Source organism: Geotrypetes seraphini, chromosome 1 (assembly GCF_902459505.1).
Source record: "Geotrypetes seraphini chromosome 1, aGeoSer1.1, whole genome shotgun sequence".
In the NCBI taxonomy this organism is placed as follows: Eukaryota; Metazoa; Chordata; class Amphibia; order Gymnophiona; family Dermophiidae; genus Geotrypetes; species Geotrypetes seraphini.
In genome coordinates, this window is record NC_047084.1 from 134,883,839 (window position 1) to 134,903,769 (window position 19,931).

At 44.4% G+C, this 19,931-nt stretch overlaps 1 protein-coding gene across 2 annotated transcripts in view; it reads left to right on the forward strand.

Moving 5' to 3' along the window:
• The window catches only part of PLK4 (polo like kinase 4), a 102,683-nt gene that overhangs the window by 77,205 nt on the left and 5,547 nt on the right, over positions 1–19,931 (forward strand). For both annotated transcript variants that reach the window (XM_033938977.1, XM_033938968.1), the window contains exons 13-14: positions 5,143–5,275; positions 15,813–15,953. In XM_033938977.1, coding sequence (XP_033794868.1) covers positions 5,143–5,275; positions 15,813–15,953 — 274 coding nt within the window. The remainder of the gene's footprint in view (positions 1–5,142; positions 5,276–15,812; positions 15,954–19,931) is intronic.

The window sequence follows — 19,931 nt, forward strand, 5'->3', positions numbered from 1 at the left end:
AATTGGAATGAGCCTAGGTTCCGCAGTGGGGCAGGGAGGTTATTCCAAAGCTCAGTAAATTTGAAGAAAAGGTATTTCCCTAATTTACCTGCATACATGACACCTTTTAATGAGGGGAAAGATAGTTTGAGTATATGGGCGGATCTGGTAATATCAGGTCTTGAGGAATTCCAGGATAGTGAGATTAGGGGAGGAAGAATGCCATGTAGGATCTTGAAAATTAGGAGGTACATGTAAAGTGAATCCTAGAAATCACCGGAAGCCAGTGAAGTTTTGATAGAAGTGGGGAAACGTGATCGAATTTGGTTTTTGCGAAGATCAACCTAGACGCAGTGTTCTGGATCCACTGAAGTCTTCGAAGATTTTTCTTGGTTAGACATAGATAGATGGAATTACAATAGTCCAGTCTGTAAAGAATGATTGATTGTACAAGGATATCAAAATGTTGTTGGCGGAAGCAGGATCTCACTTTCCTCAACATGTGAAGACTAAAAAAACATTTTTTTACCAGAGAGTTGAGATGATCATTAAAGGAAAGTGTAGAGTCAGTAATTATGCCCAAAACTTTGCTTGAGAATTTGATCTGCAGTGTGGGACCAGAAGGTAGTGGAATGAGCGTGGGTAACTGATCTAATTTTGGGCCAAGCCAGAGTAGTTTGGACTCATTCAGCTATCAAGAAATCTACAGTCGACTGGATTGGGATTCTTACTCCTTCAGATGGTGTTATTTCTCTTCTCTCCCAAGGCGTTTAAGAAATAAAAAACTGGATAACTGAGATGGTTCAAGGAAAACATACTTTAAAGACTAATATTTAATCACTCACTTGCAAGGAAATCTTTAAGTGGAAAACACCTCCTATCTCAGTTACTGCTGGTCTCAAAATCAAAAACTGTTGTCTCCTTTTTTTGTGTCTCCCTTGAGACATCAGGTTGTTTCAAGTTTATTAATATTTTGATATACTGACCATCCCAAGTATCTGGTCGGTTTACAGTAATAAGATATATGTATGTATAAAACAAAATTAAAAAAATGGGGAGGTAAGGTCGATACAAAGACTTGATTATGAAGGGTATGAAACGAAAGGGGAAGGGAAACTTTTAAAATTACATTATATAAATAAAAATAAAATTAGGAGAGGAGGGAGGATAAAGGGAAAGGTGGGGTGTCGCTTCTTGGAAGCGTTTTTATGGTCCTGTTTTTATTTGGGAACTCAGTTGACATTTGGATTTTATGTCCCCAAAACTCCTTAGATCTATTCTGAAAAAACATCCTTAAAATCCATTCTTTATCCGGTAAAAGAGCTACCGTCAACAAAAGTGTAGCTGGAGAAGAAAGAGAAGCATTAGATGCTTCCAATAAATTGGAAAGCCCAAACAAACTGTGGCATAAGTTAGAATGTTGCTTAAAGTCCAGTACTATCTCATATAAGCGTTTACCTCCTGGACTCTATATTGTTAACGTCAGTAATAAATCTCAAAGGGAAGCCTCAGCCCCACCACTCCACCGCAAAGTCACTTTTCGAATTGTGGGAAGCTTTACGTGGCGTCTCATCATTGGCTGTCACCTTATTGATAATAAACTTTTCCTTGTTCTGCTTTATATGTGATGAAATTATCTAAAAGTCTTTTTGTTGCATAATAGCATTTCCTCTAATAAATATATATAAATATAAAGTGCTTAAATAGTGTATTTGTACTTAGCTTATATCACAGCCAAAACCTAGGAGTCTGACCTGACATGTTTCGCATACATTGCTGTATCAAGGGTCCCCCTACGGAATAAAGCATAAAAAGCAGGACACTGTGAAAAACCATTCATACAACACAACTACCCACAACTATCCTTTCAGTGCTTCTTGTATAAATGAATAGAATGTAGCTCACCAAGGTCGTTGTTGTCCTCCGACTCCAAAATCTGTGAGAGAAAGATGGCCGCAGCATACTGACCGGTGTTTATATACTCCTCCCCATTCTAATTCAAAACCTCCCACCCCCTGTTCCTATTGGATAGATTTAGCCAATCCCCGATAACCATTCTATTTCCCCATTTAACCCTCTAGGGTCCACCGTATCCAGCAAGAAAATATAGCGTTGTTCGCTTTGATTTAACCTCCTTTGAAACATCTAGTGGGGGTCTCTTGTTGATTTTCACTTCCAAGTTGTTGCTGATCTCTTTCCTGTGGAAGATAATAGACCCAAGCAAATGGAGGTATAGATTGCTCCGGTACATTTAAGATCTCTTTAAAGTTCCTCTTTAACATTCTAATGGAGGCTGTTGAACAAACTTGAAGGGCTGAAGTTAGGACCCAAAGTGGTGAACTGGGTCAGAAACTGGCTGTCGGACAGACGCCAGAGGGTGGTGGTTAAGGGAAGTTGCTCGAAGGAAGGAAAGGTGAGTAGTGGAGTCCCTCAGGGATCAGTGCTGGGGCCAATCCTGTTCAATATGTTTGTGAGTGACATTGCTGAAGGGATAGAAGGAAAAGTGTGCCTTTTTGCAGATGATACCAAGATTTGTAGCAGAGTAGACACCGAAGAGGGAGTGGAAAATATGAAAAAGGATCTGCAAAAGTTAGAGGAATGGTCTAATGCCTGGCAACTAAAATTCAATGCAAAGAAATGCAGAGTAATGCATTTGGGGATTAATAATAGGAAGGAACCGTATATGCTGGGAGGAGAGAAGCTGATATGCACGGACGGGGAGAGGGACCTTGGGGTGATAGTATCCGAAGATCTAAAGGTGAAAAAACAGTGTGACAAGGCAGTGGCTGCTGCCAGAAGGATGCTGGGCTGTATAAAGAGAGGCGTAGTCAGTAGAAGGAAGAAGGTGTTGATGCCCCTGTACAGGTCATTGGTAAGGCCCCACTTGGAGTATTGTGTTCAATTTTGGAGACCATATCTGGTGAAGGACGTAAGAAGACTTGAGGCGATCCAGAGGAGGGCGACGAAAATGATAGGAGGCTTGCGCCAGAAGATGTATGAGGAGAGACTGGAAGCCCTGAATATGTATACCCTAGAGGAAAGGAGAGACAGGGGAGATATGATTCAGACGTTCAAATACTTGAAGGGTATTAACGTCGAACAAAATCTTTTTCAGAGAAAAGAAAATGGTAAAACCAGAGGACATAATTTGAGGTTGAGGGGTGGTAGATTCAAAGGCAATGTTAGGAAATTCTACTTTACGGAGAGGGTGGTGGATGCCTGGAATGCGCTCCCGAGAGAGGTGGTGGAGAGTAAACTGTGACTGAGTTCAAAGAAGCGTGGGATGAACACAAAGGATTTAGAATCAGAAAATAGTATTAAATATTGAACTAAGGCCAGTACTGGGCAGACTTGCACAGTCTGTGTCTGTATATGGCCGTTTGGTGGAGGATGGGCTGGGGAGGGCTTCAATGGCTAGGAGGGTGTAGATGGGCTGGAATAAGTCTTAACAGAGATTTCGGCAGTTGGAACCCAAGCACAGTACCGGGTAAAGCTTTGGATTCTTGCCCAGAAATAGCTAAGAAGAAAAAATTTAAAAATTTAAATTGAATCAGGTTGGGCAGACTGGATGGACCATTCGGGTCTTTATCTGCCGTCATCTACTATGTTACTATGTTATTATGAGTAACAATTGGAATCTTTGGAAAATTCAATATACATAAATTATTAACTCTACTTTAGTTTTGCAATACTTCCAATTTCTTCCTTAGGGAAATATTATCTGTTACCAATGCTTCCTGAATTTTCTTAACTGAAGTCACCTCCATGGAAATTTTTTGTAAATCATTTTTAGTTGTTAAGTACAGTATCTTGTTTTAAGGTAAGGAGTTCTTTTACCTGTACATTCAATTTCTCCCCTAATTCATTAACTTGTGGTGCAATCAATTTTCCCAAATTAACCACAAGATCCCACAAGGCATCCAAAGTAACCTTGGGTGGTTTAGTTACTGTTGAAAAAGTTACAAGTGGCAAAGAAACTTTCTCAGTTCCCAGGCATACCTCTTTTCTGCCTTGGTCCGTCTCCTTTCCTCAGACAGTTTCTTCGGGGATGTCCCTTCGTCAGGCAGTTTCTCTGGGGATACCAAATCCCTTTAGAGACTATTAACAAGCACTCACCAGCCTCCTGTGGTTCAAACACTGCCCCCTCGGACATGTCGAGCTCATATGGAGAGCTTGTTCTCTGAGGCTGCGGGGGCGGTGCTTTGATGTCGGGGCTCAAGGTTGCATCAAGCCCTGGGAGATAAGCTACGGCGTCACTCCCCGCCAGCGTCTCCAGCAGGCGAAGCCCCAACAGTACTGATTCCTGTTGTAGGCGCCGCATAAGTTCATCGATGGAGCCGATTGAAGGTACTACTGGGCGTCGGGAGGCACTACCGACGCTCTTACCCCTCCTTTTCGGCATAAGTTTAAGAAATTCTTGCTGGGGGAGAGAAAGATTTAGCAGCGTCTTTCTCAACAGCAGGCTGCCGCGGCCATCTTGGATTGCCAAGATTCCATAACTTAGGGCCTTGGGTTTTGATTAGATTCAGGTGGACATAAACAGTATCCAGTGTCCATTCCAAAGGACCTTCCTTCTGGAGTGAAGATTAGATTTTATATAAATTGCTGGTTCTGATTCAACCTCAGACTCTTTATCTATTTGTATCCCAGCCAAATTGCTACTTAAGAGTACCATGATCAAATTATTAGCTTCATGATATATTGTTAAAGGAACTCTCCTGCCTCTTAGACCTCAAGCAGAGATTTTATTCAAAATATTTCTTGATTCCAAAAAAGAGATGATCCCATTCTAGACTTAAGGGCCTCTTTATTTAAAAAAAAAAACACAAAAAAACCAAACCAACCAAAAAATCTCAACACCAAACACTGATCCCATGCTCCATTAGATATCGCCTTTCAGTAATGTGTTACAGATAGAACCTTGCTTTCTCTGGCTAAGTGGAAATATTCAGTGACCACTGCTGTGTGTCCTTTAATGAGCACTACATTTCTCAAGTAATAAATGGTGACAAAATCCTAATGAAACAAAACTGAATGCTATGGTATTTTAAAACTACTGAAGTGATTGCGTGGTTGATCTAATGTTATGACTATCCTATTGAACCCAGAAGGTTTTCTGTCTGTTTTTAAAGATTTTGCAACATCTAATTTTCCATCTTTCAGGAGACCAGCTAATACAGACTCTTGCAAGGTGGCAGCAGGTGCAGTGTGTAACTTAAAAGACCAAACTAAGTCACAAAGAATAATGGAAAGCAGTTCAACTTCTCCAAGCCAAAACCCCAGCAATAATCCTTCTGTAAGTATGTGAGTCAGGAGGGTAAGAATTGATCTTGACTAAGGAATGGGAACTAGAGTTCCACTGTACAGTATTGCATTGCCCTTTATTGTGTCTGTATAAGTATGTCTGCTTTAGACACCAACAAGTTTTCAGGGGTCCTAATACAAGTTAACTGCTTTGTGTCTTTCTTCTTAACTAGGGATGCTAACAGCTTTCCAGTTTTTATTTCCCCACCTGTACAACCTGTATTTATAAAGTTGGATATCTCTAGAGGCCCATTGATTGAGTACCTCATTGATCTGCTTGAGAAGCACATGATACTTTTGATGGACAGCGTTAGCCCCCTGGCCCACCAAAGTGCCTCTCATCATAGAATTTTCCCACCAACTCCACTAAGATTTTATCCCTCACATTGTGTGCGGGTTGTATACTCCAAATTTTCCCCCTTCTAATAGCTTTACCAGCTTCCCAATAAATTACTATGGGAACATCTGCTGGGTCATTGTCAGTTGGGTAAAGCTCCCACTGTTATTCAAGAAACACTTTAAAATCGGGGTCTAAATAAAGAGTGAAATTCATGTACCAACTAGACATGGGAGCCCTTTGTACAAGGGCCAAATCTGCCTATACCCTATTGGTGATTGAACAACACTCCATCCTCAGTACCCCCATACCTTATACAACATAAAAAAGTGGTGTTGCCCATAAAATATAATCTAGCCTAGCATCTACTTTATGCATTGGGAAGTAAAACATTAAATTGATATCGGGGTGTAGAATCCCAGGTTCTTTATAACAAAATTGACATTTTTGTCCTCCCCACCCCTCAGTCAAGGTTTAGGGAGCATGCAGTCTATCATTGGGTCTGATGTTATGTTAGTCTTTCCCTCACCACCACTACTGATTGGTATCCCTGTAAAGGGGCCAAAACAGCCAGCAGAGATGAAAATAATATGTAAGAGTGCACATTCAGAGCATATACTGAATACAGATCAAATTTTTTTTACCCATAAGCTCCCCTGCCCATACCACATATCTGCTATCTGGATCTGGAATGATTTTGTGAGCTAGGTAGGATCTCTTTACGAATTAGTACGAGAGACGTTCAGTACTTTATCTACCTGAATATGAAAGAAAGTATCAAGTGTGTGATGTGTCAAGGTTACTTATGCTCAGTGAGAGTCTAACATTCCAAGAGACAGGAGAGTCCTCATGCGAATCAAGTAAGAAACTGCTAGATTTGGAGAAGTGTTCAGTGATACATTTTCTCACAAAAGAAGGGAAAAAGCCAAAAGAAAATTCATGAATGCATGACTGCAGTTTATGGTGAGTCTGCTCCATCATCGTACAAAGTAAAATTTTGGAGCAAGCAATTAAGTGGGGTAGAGAGTCCATTGAAGTTGACCATCATACTGGACGGCCTGTGGAAGCAACTTCCACAGAAATGTGCAAGAAAGTCGAGGATTTAATTTTGTCAGACATATGAACTAAAGTTTCCGAATAGCCAAAGAAATGGGCATCTTGGCAGGTACAGTTTGGAAAATAATTCATTGAAAGGTGGACATGTCCAAGGTTAGTGCAAGATGTGTTCCAAGAATGTTGATGCCATGTCAGAACATAGAGATGCTCCATGAAGACAAATGAATTATTTTAATCGTTTGGTGACTGGAGTTAAGACTTGAGTCTATCACAGAGATCCTGAGTCCAAAATGGAGTCAATGCAGTGGAAGCACAAGTCATCTCCCACCCCAAAAAAGTTCAAGATAGAAAACACTGCAGGCAAAGTCATGACAACTGTCTTCTGGGATGATGGACTTTTGCTTCTGGAGTTCATGCAACAGAAGACGACCATAACTGAAGAGAGTTATGCCAACACAATGACCACTTTGCTAAAGTTAACAAGGAGTAAAGATGAGGAAAACTCACAGAAGGCGTGCTGCTTCTTCACGACAATGCTTGTAGAAGTTTAGTACATTTTACAAGAGAATGTATTCCATCGACATTCAAAGTAGCAACACCATTAGAAAAAAACTGAGTCACATGATGCGCTGCTAGCAAGAAGGTGTGTTTAGATGGAGCTTTGTTCCACACAGGCATCTAATAAATAAACTGAGTGCCCTTGGTATGGGCCCCAAAGTGACGGACTGGGTCAGGAACTGGTTGAGTGGAAGGCAACAGGGTAATGGTCAATGGAGATCTCTCTGGAAAGGGATGTTACTAGTGGTGTGCTTCACGTTTCGGTTTTTAGGCTTGTTCTTTTTAACATAAGAATAGTCTTACTGGGTCAGACCAATGGTCCATCGAGCTCAGTAGCCCGTTCTCATGGTGTCCAATCCAGGTCACAAGTACCTGGCCAAAATCCAAAGAGTAGAAACATTCCATGCTACTGATCCAGGGCAAGCAGTGACTTTCCCCATGTCTTTCTCAATAACAGATTATGGACTTTCCTCCAGGAAATTGTCCAAAGCTTTCTTAAAACCAGCTACTCTCTACTCTTACCACAACCTCTGGCAATGCATTCCAGAGCTTAACTATTCTCCGAGTGAAAAAATATTTCTTCCTATTGATTTTAAAAGTATTTCCCTGTAACTTTGAGTGTCCCCTAGTCTTTGCAATTTTTGATGGAGTGAAAAATCGATCCACTTGTACCCATTCTACTCCACTCAGGATTTTGTAGACTTCAATCATATCTCCCCTCATCTGTCTCTTTTCCAAGCTGAAGAGCCCTAAACATTTTAGTCTTTCCATCCCCTTTTATCATCTTGATCACTCTTCTTTGAACTTTTTCTAGTTCCACTATATCTTTCTTGAGATAAGGAGACCAGAATTGAACACAATACTCCAAGTGAGGTAGCACCATGGAGCGATACAGAGACATTATAACATTCTTAATCTTGTTTACCATCCCCTTTTTAATAATTCCCAGCATCTTGTTTGCTCTTTTGGTTGCTGCTGCACATTAGGTGGAAGATTTCATCATATTGTTTGAAAGCGAGCCAGCATGGCTTCTGCAAGGGAAGATCGTGCCAAACAAACTTACTGCACTTCTTTGAAGGGATAAACAGCCAGATGGACAAAGGGGAATCCATAGACATAATCTATCTTGACTTCCAAAAGGCCTTTGACAAGGTACCCCATGAGCGGCTACTAAGGAAGTTGTGGAACCACGGGGTGGAAGGGGACATACACAGATGGATTAAGCACTGGCTGGCAGGCAGAAAGCAAAGGGTTGGGGTGAAGGGCCACTACTCGAACTGGAGGGAGGTCACGAGCGATGTTCCCCAGGGGTCGGTGCTCGGACCGCTGCTGTTCAATGTATTTATAAACGACCTAGAAACAGGGACGAAGTGCGAAGTTATAAAATTTGCGGATGACACCAAACTCTGCAGCAAGGTCAAAACTTCGGAAGAATGTGAGGACCTACAAAGGGACCTAACTAAACTGGAAGAGTGGGCAAATAAATGGCAAATGCGCTTTAATATAGAGAAATGCAAGGTCATGCATATAGGGAAAAAGAACCCCATGTTCAGTTACAAAATGGGAGTGATTAGTACTAGGGGAGAGTAACCTCAAAAAGACTTGGGTGGATACAACAATGAAATCAACGGCACAGTGTGCAGCAGCCTCTAAGAAGGCAAACAGAATGCTGGGCATTATTAAGAGGGGAAGTTATGCCGCTGTATCGTGCGATGGTGCGCCCACATCTGGAGTACTGTGTCCAGTATTGGTCGCCACACCTCAAGAAGGACATAGCAATGCTTGAGAGGGTCCAGAGAAGAGTGACAAAAATGATAAAAGGTATGGAAAACCTTTTATACGCTGACAGGTTAGAGAGGTTGGGGCTCTTCTTCCTGGAAAAGCGGAGACTCGGAGGAGACATTATAGAGACCTTCAAGATCATGAAAGGCATAGAGAAGGTAGAAAGGGACAGATTCTTCACACTATTGGGAACCACAAGTACAAGGGGGCACTCGGAGAAACTGAAAGGGGACAGGTTTAAAACCAATGCTAGGAAGTACTTTTTCACTCAGAGGGTGGTGGACACCTGGAATGCGCTTCCAGAAGTTGTGATAGGACAGAGTACACTACGGGGTTTCAAGGAAGGATTGGATAAATTCCTGAAGGATAAGGGGATTGTGGGATACAGATAGAGGTAGAGGTAGGTTATAGAAAGAGTATCAATAGAAAAAAAAAAATGAGAGGGATTAATGGGCTTAGACAAGGACCACCTTACAGGTCATGGACCTGATGGGCCGCCGCGGGTGCGGACTGCTGGGCACGATGGACCTTTGGTTTGACCCGGCAGAGGCAACTTATATCTTATCTTAACAGTGGTTCCCAACCCTGTCCTGGAGGACCACCAGCCAGTTAGGTTTTCAGGATAGCCCTAATGAATATGCATGAGACAGATTTGCATGCATGCCACCTCCATGATATGCAAATCTCTCTTATGCATATTTATTAGGGCCATCCTGAAAACTTGACTGGCTGGTGGTCCTCCAGGACAGGGTTGGGAACCACTGGTCTACAAGGACACCCAGACACTTTTCTTGGGCGCTAACCCACAAGGTGTGGACCCTAGCATCCGGTAACTGATTTGTAATGTGTATCACTTTACATTTGTCCACATTAAATTTCATTTGATACTTGGATACCCTGTCTTCCAATTTCCTAAGGTATGCCTGCAATTTTTCACAATCTGCATGAGTTTTAACAACTTTGAACAGTTTAGTATCATCTGTAAATTTAATCACCTCACTCGTCGTTCCAATTTCCAGGTCATTTATAAATAAGTTAAATAGCACCAATCCCAGTACAGACCCCTGCGGAACTCCACTGTTTACTCTCCTCCATTGAGAAAAATGACCATGTAACCCTACCCTCTATTTTCTATCTAATAACCAATTCCTATTCCACAACTGAACTTTGCCACCTATCCCATGACTCTTTAATTTTCTCAGGAGCCTCTCATGAGGAACATCAACTGTCTCACCTTTATCCACACTTTCAAAGAAGGCAAGCAAATTGGTGAGGGAAGATCTCCCTTAGCTGAACCCATGCTGACTGTCTCATTAAATCATGTTTTTCTATGTGCTCCACAATTTTATTTTTTGTAATTGTTTCCACCATTTTGGCCGGCACTGAAGAGTCAGTCTTAGTGGTCTGTAATTTCCCAGATCTTCCCTGAAACCCTTTTTTTAAAAATAGGGATAACATTGTCTACCCTCCAATCTTCAGGTACTACAGATGATTTTAGAGACGGGCTATAGATCACTAACAGCAGGTCAGCAATTTCATGTTTGAGTTCTTTTAATACCCTGGGATGTATACCATCTGGTCCAGGTGATTTATCACTTTTTAACTTGTCAATTTGGCTTAGTACATCTTTTGTAAGTGATATTACTGAATGTCTTTCAGGTAAGATTTACATAAGAACAAAAGAATTGCTGCTGCTGGGTCAGAGCAGTGGTTCATCATGCCCAGCAGTCCACTCACGCAGTGGCCCTTAGGTTAAAGACCAGCACCCTAACCGAGACTAGCCCTACCAGCGGGACTATCAGCAGGAACTTGTCTAACTTTGTCTTGAATCCCTGGAGGGTGTGTTCTCCTATGACAGACTCTGGAAGAGCATTCCAGTTTTCCACCACTCTCTGGGTGAAGAAGAGCTTCCTTACGCTTGTATAGAATCTATTTCCTTTCAACTTTAGAGAGTGCCCTCTCATTCTCTTGGAGAGGGTGAACAGTCTGTCTTTCTCTACTAAGTCTATCCCCTTCAGTACCTTGAATGTTTCGATCATGTCCCCTCTCAATCTCCTCTGTTTGAGGGAGAAGAGGCCCAGTTTCTCTAATCTTTTGCTGTATGGCAGCTCCTCCAACCCATTAACCATCTTAGTCGTTCTTCTCTGGACTCTTTCGAGTAGTACCGTGTCCTCCTTCATGTACGGCGACCAGTGCTGGATGCAGATGATACCAAATCTGCAATAGAATAGACACCTCTGACGGTGTGAATAATATGAGGAAGGGCCTAGCCAAGCTTGAAGAATGGTCTGAAATTTATCAGCTAAGATTTAACGTGAAGAAATACAAGGTCATGTATTTGGTCTGCAAAAACCCAAGGAAATAGTACAGTTTAGGGGTGAAGAACTTTTTGTGCACAAAAGAGAAAGAGGACATGGGTGTGATGGTATGTGAGGTTCTTAAGGTGGCTAAACAGGTTGAAAAGGTGACAACAAAAGCTAGGTTCCATAGGGAGAGGTATGGTCAGTAGGAAAAAGGAGGTATTGATGCCCTGTATATGACTCTGTTGAGACCTCATTTGGAATATTGTTTACAATTCTGGAGACCACATTTTCAAACAGATATAAACAGGATGGGAGTCGTTTCAGAGGAAGGCTACTAAAATGGTCGGTGGCCTTCCATCTTAAGGTGTATGGGGACAGAGTTAAAGATCTCAATATGTATACTTTGGAGGAAAATCAATCAAAATGAAAAACTCAGAGGAAGAACACCTCAAAATCAAATACTATAATAGTTCAAGTGAGCCCCGAGATGCAGAATTCACTCATACAATTATCTCTAAAATTATAATTCTTTAGTAACTCTCCAGACCAATATAGGTATCTTACAAGCGGTTATATATCTCATCATGACCAGCAGGTGGAGACTGAAACAAAACTGGAATGGTACATAATAGGTGCCTTTTCCTATTCCTATCAGTCTGCCGAATAGCCAAGCAGAACTAAAAACTTGAAACAGAAATATGCAAAGGAGAGATCCCAGCAAGAAAATGTCCCCACAGCTCGCCAGCTGAGCCACAGCTTCTGTTCTTCAATTCTCCCCGGCCTTAGAAAAATACTAGAACCCGCAGAAAACCCAAAACCTGCACCCGCAACAACCACAAGCACAACATGACAATAGACAGTGTTCAATACTTATCTCATACAAGTGCACACGGTTCAGTGGGCCCAGTTCAGCATGCAAGTTTTGCTGTGCTGAAAATTCTATTTTAAAACCGAGAGTTACCGTATTTTCGCGGATATAACGCGCGCGTTATACGTGATTTTACGTACCGCGCATACCCCTCGCGCGTTATATGCCTGAGCGCGGTATACAAAAGTTTTTAAACATAGTTCCCACCCCGCCCGACGCCCGATTCACCCCCCCAGCAGGACCGCTCGCACCCCCACCCCGAACGACCGCTCGCACGCGCTCCCACCCGCACCCGCATCCACGATCGGAGCAAGAGGGAGCCCAAGCCCTCTTGCCCGGCCGACTCCCCGACGTCCGATACATCCCCCCCCCCGGCAGGACCACTCGCACCCTCACCCCGAAGGACCGCCGACTCCCCAACAATATCGGGCCAGGAGGGAGCCCAAACCCTCCTGGCCACGGCGACCCCCTAACCCCACCCCGCACTACATTACGGGCAGGAGGGATCCCAGGCCCTCCTGCCCTCGACGCAAACCCCCTCCCCCCACCGACCGCCCCCCCCCAAGAACCTCCGCCCGTCCCCCAGCCGACCCGCGACCCCCCCGGCCGACCCCCACGACACCCCCACCCGCCTTCCCCGTACTTTGTGTAGTTGGGCCAGAAGGGAGCCCAAACCCTCCTGGCCACGGCGACCCCCTAACCCCACCCCGCACTACATTACGGGCAGGAGGGATCCCAGGCCCTCCTGCCCTCGACGCAACCCCCCCTCCCTCCAACGCCCGCCCCCCCCCCAAGAACCTCCGACCGACCCGCGACCCCCCCTGGCCGACTCCCCCACCCCCCTTCCCCGTACCTTTGGAAGTTGGCCGGACAGACGGGAGCCAAACCCGCCTGTCCGGCAGGCAGCCAACGAAGGAATGAGGCCGGATTGGCCCATCCGTCCTAAAGCTCCGCCTACTGGTGGGGCCTAAGGCGCGTGGGCCAATCAGAATAGGCCCTGGAGCCTTAGGTCCCACCTGGGGGCGCGGCCTGAGGCACATGGGCCAAACCCGACCATGTGTCTCAGGCCGCGCCCCCAGGTGGGACCTAAGGCTCCAGGGCCTATTCTGATTGGCCCACGCGCCTTAGGCCCCACCAGTAGGCGGAGCTTTAGGACGGATGGGCCAATCCGGCCTCATTCCTTCGTTGGCTGCCTGCCGGACAGGCGGGTTTGGCTCCCGTCTGTCCGGCCAACTTCCAAAGGTACGGGGAAGGGGGTGGGGGGGTCGGCCAGGGGGGTCGCGGGTCGGTCGGAGGTTCTTGGGGGGGGGGGCGGTCGTTGGAGGGAGGGGGGTTTGCGTCGAGGGCAGGAGGGCCTGGGATCCCTCCTGCCCGTAATGTAGTGCGGGGTGGGGTTAGGGGGTCGCCGTGGCCAGGAGGGTTTGGGCTCCCTTCTGGCCCAACTACACAAAGTACGGGGAAGGCGGGTGGGGGTGTCGTGGGGGGTCGGCCAGGGGGGTCGCGGGTCGGCTGGGGGACGGGCGGAGGTTCTTGGGGGGGGGCGGTCGTTGGGGGGAGGGGGTTTGCGTCGAGGGCAGGAGGGCCTGGGATCCCTCCTGCCCGTAATGTAGTGCGGGGGGGGGTTAGGGGGTCGCCGTGGCCAGGAGGATTTGGGCTCCCTCCTGGCCCGATATTGTCGGGGAGTCGGCGGTCCTTCGGGGTGGAGGTGCGAGTGGTCCTGCCGAGGGGGGAGAAGAATCGGACGTCGAGGGGGGGCATCAGGCTTTCAGGATGGGGACAGGACTTCAAGGGGGGACAGGCAGACCTTCAAGGGGGGACAGGCAGACCTTCAAGGGGGGACAGGACTTCAAGGGGGACAGGCACGGAGAGTCGGGGCAGTGCACCGAAAGTCAGGGTGAGTCGGGGCAACCAGATGAGAGTCGGGGAGGGCGAAAGGAGAGTCGGGGTGGCCAGAGGAGAGTCGGGCAGCATGCGCGTTATATGCCTGAGCGCGGTATAGAAAAGTTTTTGTACATATCATCGTGATTTCTGCGCGCTATACCCCTGTGCGCGTTTTACAATGGTGCGCGTTATATCCGCGAAAATACGGTATTGTTCAAATAGCAATTTGGAGGTTCCTGACAAAAAGGGGTGGTCCCGAAACTGAGCTCAGTAGAACCGGGAGCTGCAAATTCACTTATGGCAACATTTTCCGACACAAGATAAGTGTCTCATTTTTGTATTCTTAGCAGGTTGTGTAGTGTTGAAATTGGTCTCTACTCATTCCATTATTATTTACTTGTTTATATTATTATTTGAGTGGGTTTACACTCTACACTATTATTATTTATTATTATGCACTCAGGAAGATCCTGTGATGGTGTGCTGCATTGAGCCTTGTGTGTTTTTCTGACTTATGCAACTCACACTGAGGACTTACAGAATCCACTCACACAATTATATCACTGTAAATAATAATTTAATGATTTGGATCTCCCTCTGTGCTCACTTGAAGAACTATTATAATATACTTTGGAGGAAAGGCAGGAGAGGGGAGATATGATAGAGATGTTTAAATACCTTTGTGGTATAAATGTGCATGATGCATGTCTTTCGTTTGAAAGGAAGCTCTAGAATGAAAGGACATAGCATGAAGTTAAGAGGTGATAGGCTCAGGAGTAATCTACAGAAAGGCTGGTAGATGCGTGAAATAGTCTCCTGGTAGAGGTGGTGGAGAGAGAGACTGAATTCTAGAAAGCGGGGGACAAGCGCATGGGATCTTTTAGAGGAACAGATAGTGGATGCTGCAGACAGGCCATTTTGCCTTTATCTGCTATATTTCTAAGGCAAGTTATATTCAGATATAGTAATTATTTTCCTGTCCTTAGAGGATATAAAATATGTTCCTCACGTCTTAGTAGTCACTCATCTAAACATCTGTTATCCATGTCATCTCTTCAATGCCTCTAATCACATTCATTTCTTGAAAGAAATTTGTGAAAATGTTATACCACTCTGTTGATGGGACTGATTTCCACCCCCTTCCTTTTTTTGTTTAATTTTTTGCTTGTTTTCTAACAAACCTTTCTTTTTTATCAAGCCGAATTAGGGATTTTTTATCGCCGGCCACGGTAGTAAAAACCTCCGACGCTCATAGAAATTCTATGAGGTTTGGAGCTTTTACTACCGTGGCTGGCGATTTTAAAAAAACTAACATGGCTTGATAAAAAGGGGGGTGGGATAAGCAAAACTACATATCTATATCAGTTATTCTCTGAAGACAGTCATACAAACTATTTCCGTAACTTCATTTTGCTGTTGGGTAACAAATGTGAGGCATTGTACAGGAGGGTGAGAACTCCTGTATGCGCCCAGAGAGACTGGTCTTAAGTAATTTCCTGGAAAGTTCTGGAAACATCTAGCAACAATAGCTCATTTCTGTGACTGATGAATTGTTTGAGATTGCCTGCTAAAGGTGGGCAATTTGCTTGATTGGTCCAATCTTTGAGGCACAGAATTGCTGCAGTTGTACTAGCTTGACTGTGTAATAAATGCCCATACAGTATAAGTATCTTGCTTTTATACAGGTAAAGTTTTTAAAAAATATAATGTAAAATATGCTTTATTGTTTGTTTGTTAATTACAGATGATTTCATATGAAGGATCAGTGTTTTCAGTCACTACAGCTAAGACGAGCTCTTCTTCCAATCCTATGAAAGAGTGTGTGCCAGATCCGGGGCAGGTTTTAAAGTCTGTTTTTGTGGAAAATGTTGGCTGGGCTTCTCAGGTAAGGCAGGCCATGATCTCATCCAGTGCAAGCTAGAACACATTTTCTTTTTTGCTCTTCATGAGAGAATCATAGGAGGTGAGGAATGGCTTAATAGTAAGAACTGCTGCCTCGGCACCCTGAGGTTGTAGAATTGATTCCAGTGCTGCTCCGTCTGACTGGGCAAGTCACTAACTGTATATATGTTATCCACTTTGAATGTGTGACCACAAAAAGGTGACATACAAGTCCTCTTCCCTAAGGTAGAAACAGCATGTGATTTCATAGTATTGGAAATGTTTGTGAATGCTTTAAGGAAGTGATATTTATACTGTACTTTTACATAACCTTGGTATAGTCTCCTCTGTCCTTAAGGATCACCAGTGGGTCAGTTTTCAGGATATCCGTAATGAAATATGCATGAGAGATTTGTTTACTTACTACCAACGTTGTTTGTAGACTCTCATGCATATTCATTGGCCTGTTGGCAGCCCTCAAGGATAGATTGTGAAGACTAAGACTGTACGAGTATACCGTTTAATATTTAAGCAGCAAAGGAGAAGGGTGAGTAATGCCTATAAACTGCCTTGCAGCCTATGTCGTGGTGTTTACTGCAGTTATGCAATTAGATATTTTCAGTATTTGGATTTACTCATCCTGTTACGGTAGGATACTAAACAAGAGTTCCTTGTTTACTAGCCAAAGACAGTGTAGAGAACCTTTTTACTGTTTTATAATATACCACTTTGGAATAAGATGGGATATACATTTTTAAGAAATGAAATGAAACCTGTGGTAAGTCATTTTTATCATCTTGCTAAACCAGTCCAGACTTGTAGATTACAGCCCTTTACCCAAAGATGATGACAAAGGACATCACCAATAAAAAAGGTAGTGCAGTCTGTGTCCTATCATTTCTCTGCATCCAGCAGATGAATGTTTGTTTATGGTGCAGATCAGACTTGTTCAGAATTTTTGTGGGGACCAACTCCCCTGAGCCCATGCTACAGCCTGGGTCCACAGGATGTTGGGCCTGCTTAAGGGCCTGTGCTTGCTTTAGGGCCACAGTTCTGTCAGGCACTTGGAGTACCTTAGGCTGTTTCTGGTCTCCGGGCTCATGCCCTACATAGGGCCACCTGGTCTTGGGGAGTAGGTGTCTCAAAATCTGGTTGGAGCCCATCATCTCCTTATGCTTGGAGTAGGTGTCCCTTATTTGGGGGTCCAGAGCCTGTTCTGTGCTAATTCATCCCTCATCCTCTATGAAAGAGCAGGTGGGGAGGGGAGGGGGTAGTCTGGTTAGTGTTAACTTTTCCCTGGGGTTCTCCTTGCCAGAGTCAGAATTGTACCCAGAGGAAGGGGATGATTCCATAGTAGTTTGTTTCAATAGGAGGAGGTATAGTTGTCTCACTTGATGCAGCTTAGAGGCATTACCCTAGATGTAGACCTATCGCTAATGAGTCATGTCTCACAGTAGTATCGACCTCCTTCTACCTGCGCCAACTATGGAAAATTCATCTGTATTTCTCTGAAGGAGAATTCACCCGACTGCTCTACTGCAACTTGCTACTAGTAGGACTATAGATAGAAACATAGAACATAGAAACATAGAATATGACAGCAGAAAAAGGCCATCGGCCCAACATCTCTGCCCTCCCCCCTAAGCACTTCCTCGAAGTGAACCCACATGTTTAATCCCATTTTTTCTTAAAATCGAGCACGTTGCTGGCCTCAACTACCTGAAGTGGAAGATCATTCCAACGATCAACCACCCTTTCGGTGAAGAAATACTTCCTAATGTCACTGAAATCTCCCACCCTTGATTTTTAACGGATGCCCTCTTGTTGCCTTAGGTTCTGTAAGGAAAAAGATTTCTTTTTCCATCTCAATACGGCCAGTAACATATTTGAACGTCTCTATCATGTCTCCCCTCTCTCTGCGTTCCTTGAGAGAGTATAGCTGCAACTTACCTAGACGGTCTTCATATGAGAGATCTTTGAGTCCTGAGACCATCCTCAGCAAATCCTTTTGATAATGTGGCCTCCAAAATTGAACACAATATTCCAGATGAGGTCTCACCATGGACCTGTACAGTGGCATTATAACTTCAGGCTTTCGGCTGACAAAACTTCTTCGGATGCAACCCAGCATTTGTCTAGCCTTGGAAGAAGCTCTCTCCACCTGATTAGCAGTCTTCGTATCTTCACTAATGATTACTCCTAGGTCCCGTTCTGCCACAGTTCTTGTTAAGGTCTCACCATTCAGGGTGTAAGTCCTGCATGGGTTTCCACTGCCAAGGTGCATAACCTTACACTTTTTGGCATTAAAACTCAGTTGCCAAGTTGTGGACCATTGTTCCAGTAAAAGTAGGTCCTGCGTCATAGTGTCGGGTACGGTGTCCTTGCCCACTACGTTGCACAGTTTAGTATCATCAGCAAATAATGCAATTTTACCTTGAAGTCCCTTAGGCAGGTCTCGTACAAAGATATTAAATAGGACTGGACCCAAGACAGCCCTGCGGCACTCCGCTGATCACTTCTGACGTTTTGAAGGGAGTACCATTTACCATCACCACTGAGCCAGTCTTTAACCCATGCAGTCAATGTTTCTCCTAGTTGCAACAAACTCATCTTGTTCAGTAAAGGTGTGGGACACTATCAAAAGCCTTACTGAAGTCCAGGGACTCTCCCATATCAAGCTATTTTGTTACCCAGTCAAAGAAGCTGATCAGATTGAACTGGTAGGACCTTCCCTTTGTAAATCCATGCTGGTGGGGATCCCTCAGTCTCTCATCGTTCAGGATCGTATCTAATTTGTGTTTAATCAACTTTTCCATAATCTTGCACACTATTGATGTGAGACTTACCTATCTGACTATCTGCAAGGAATCTACAAAAATTACAATGCGTGCAAAATGCAGCAGTTTGCCTACTGAAGAACTTAACTATTTGTGACCCCCATCGCTCCAGCTCTGGCTGCTGTACACTGGCTGCCCATCCGGAAACGCTGCATCTTTAAAGCTCTTACACTAGCTTTCAAATTCTTTGACAGAATAGTCCCATCCCTATGTGGCAAAGAAACTGTGATCCCAAGCCAAGAGAGGATTGTCCACCCCACCGGCATGAACCCTTCTTCTGGAAAATGCCCGCAACCACTCCTATTCGCACTTCCTACGCAAATTATGGAACAAAATCCCGTCAACCATCAGATCACTGAAAGGTTTACTACACTTCAGGAAGGTGGTAAAAACCTACCTTTTTACTGGACTCTGTAAAGACACCCCCAACTTCTATTTCTACCCCAGCAAAAGTAGTACCATTTCACTGAAAGTGACCTTCAAGAGTCCCTCAAAATTGTCCTAGTACTATACTTAGTCCCAAAACAAATGTCTGTTCTCTCATACTATGCATCAAATGGGCTCCAAGTAGGGCGCGACAACAAGCCTCGCAAAGAAACCCGAACAGGCATATGATCAGAAAGCGTGCTAAACTGGATGGAGCAAGAAGCTAAACGGGCTAACCAAAAACGATCACCAAGCCACATATCAATCCAAGAGCTACAGTCCCGGGAAGAAGAGCAGTAGGTAAACTCCTGATCCCGAGAGTGAGTTTGTTTCCACAAATCTACCAAACCCCATCTTTCAATCAGAGAACGCAAACATTCCCTCTTCCTGCGAACAGAGGAGCCCTGTGTGGTGGTGGTGTCCAAGGCCGCATCCAAAGTAACATTAAAATCCCCCCTATCAGAAGGGGACCAGTTGCTGTGTGGCCCAACAAATCACTCAAGCCTGTAAAAAAAGGAGCCCTGACCCACATTAGGGGCATAAATATTCAACAACGTATAAACCATCCCACCCACTAAAACAATCAGAAGCAAATAATGCCCTTCAGGGTCCCGAATAACCGTTTGAACCTCCCCATGAAATGAAGAGGCTAGCAAAATACCCACCCCTCTAGTTTTCTTCCCATCACGCACATTAGAAGCAAAAAACCTATTGGGAAA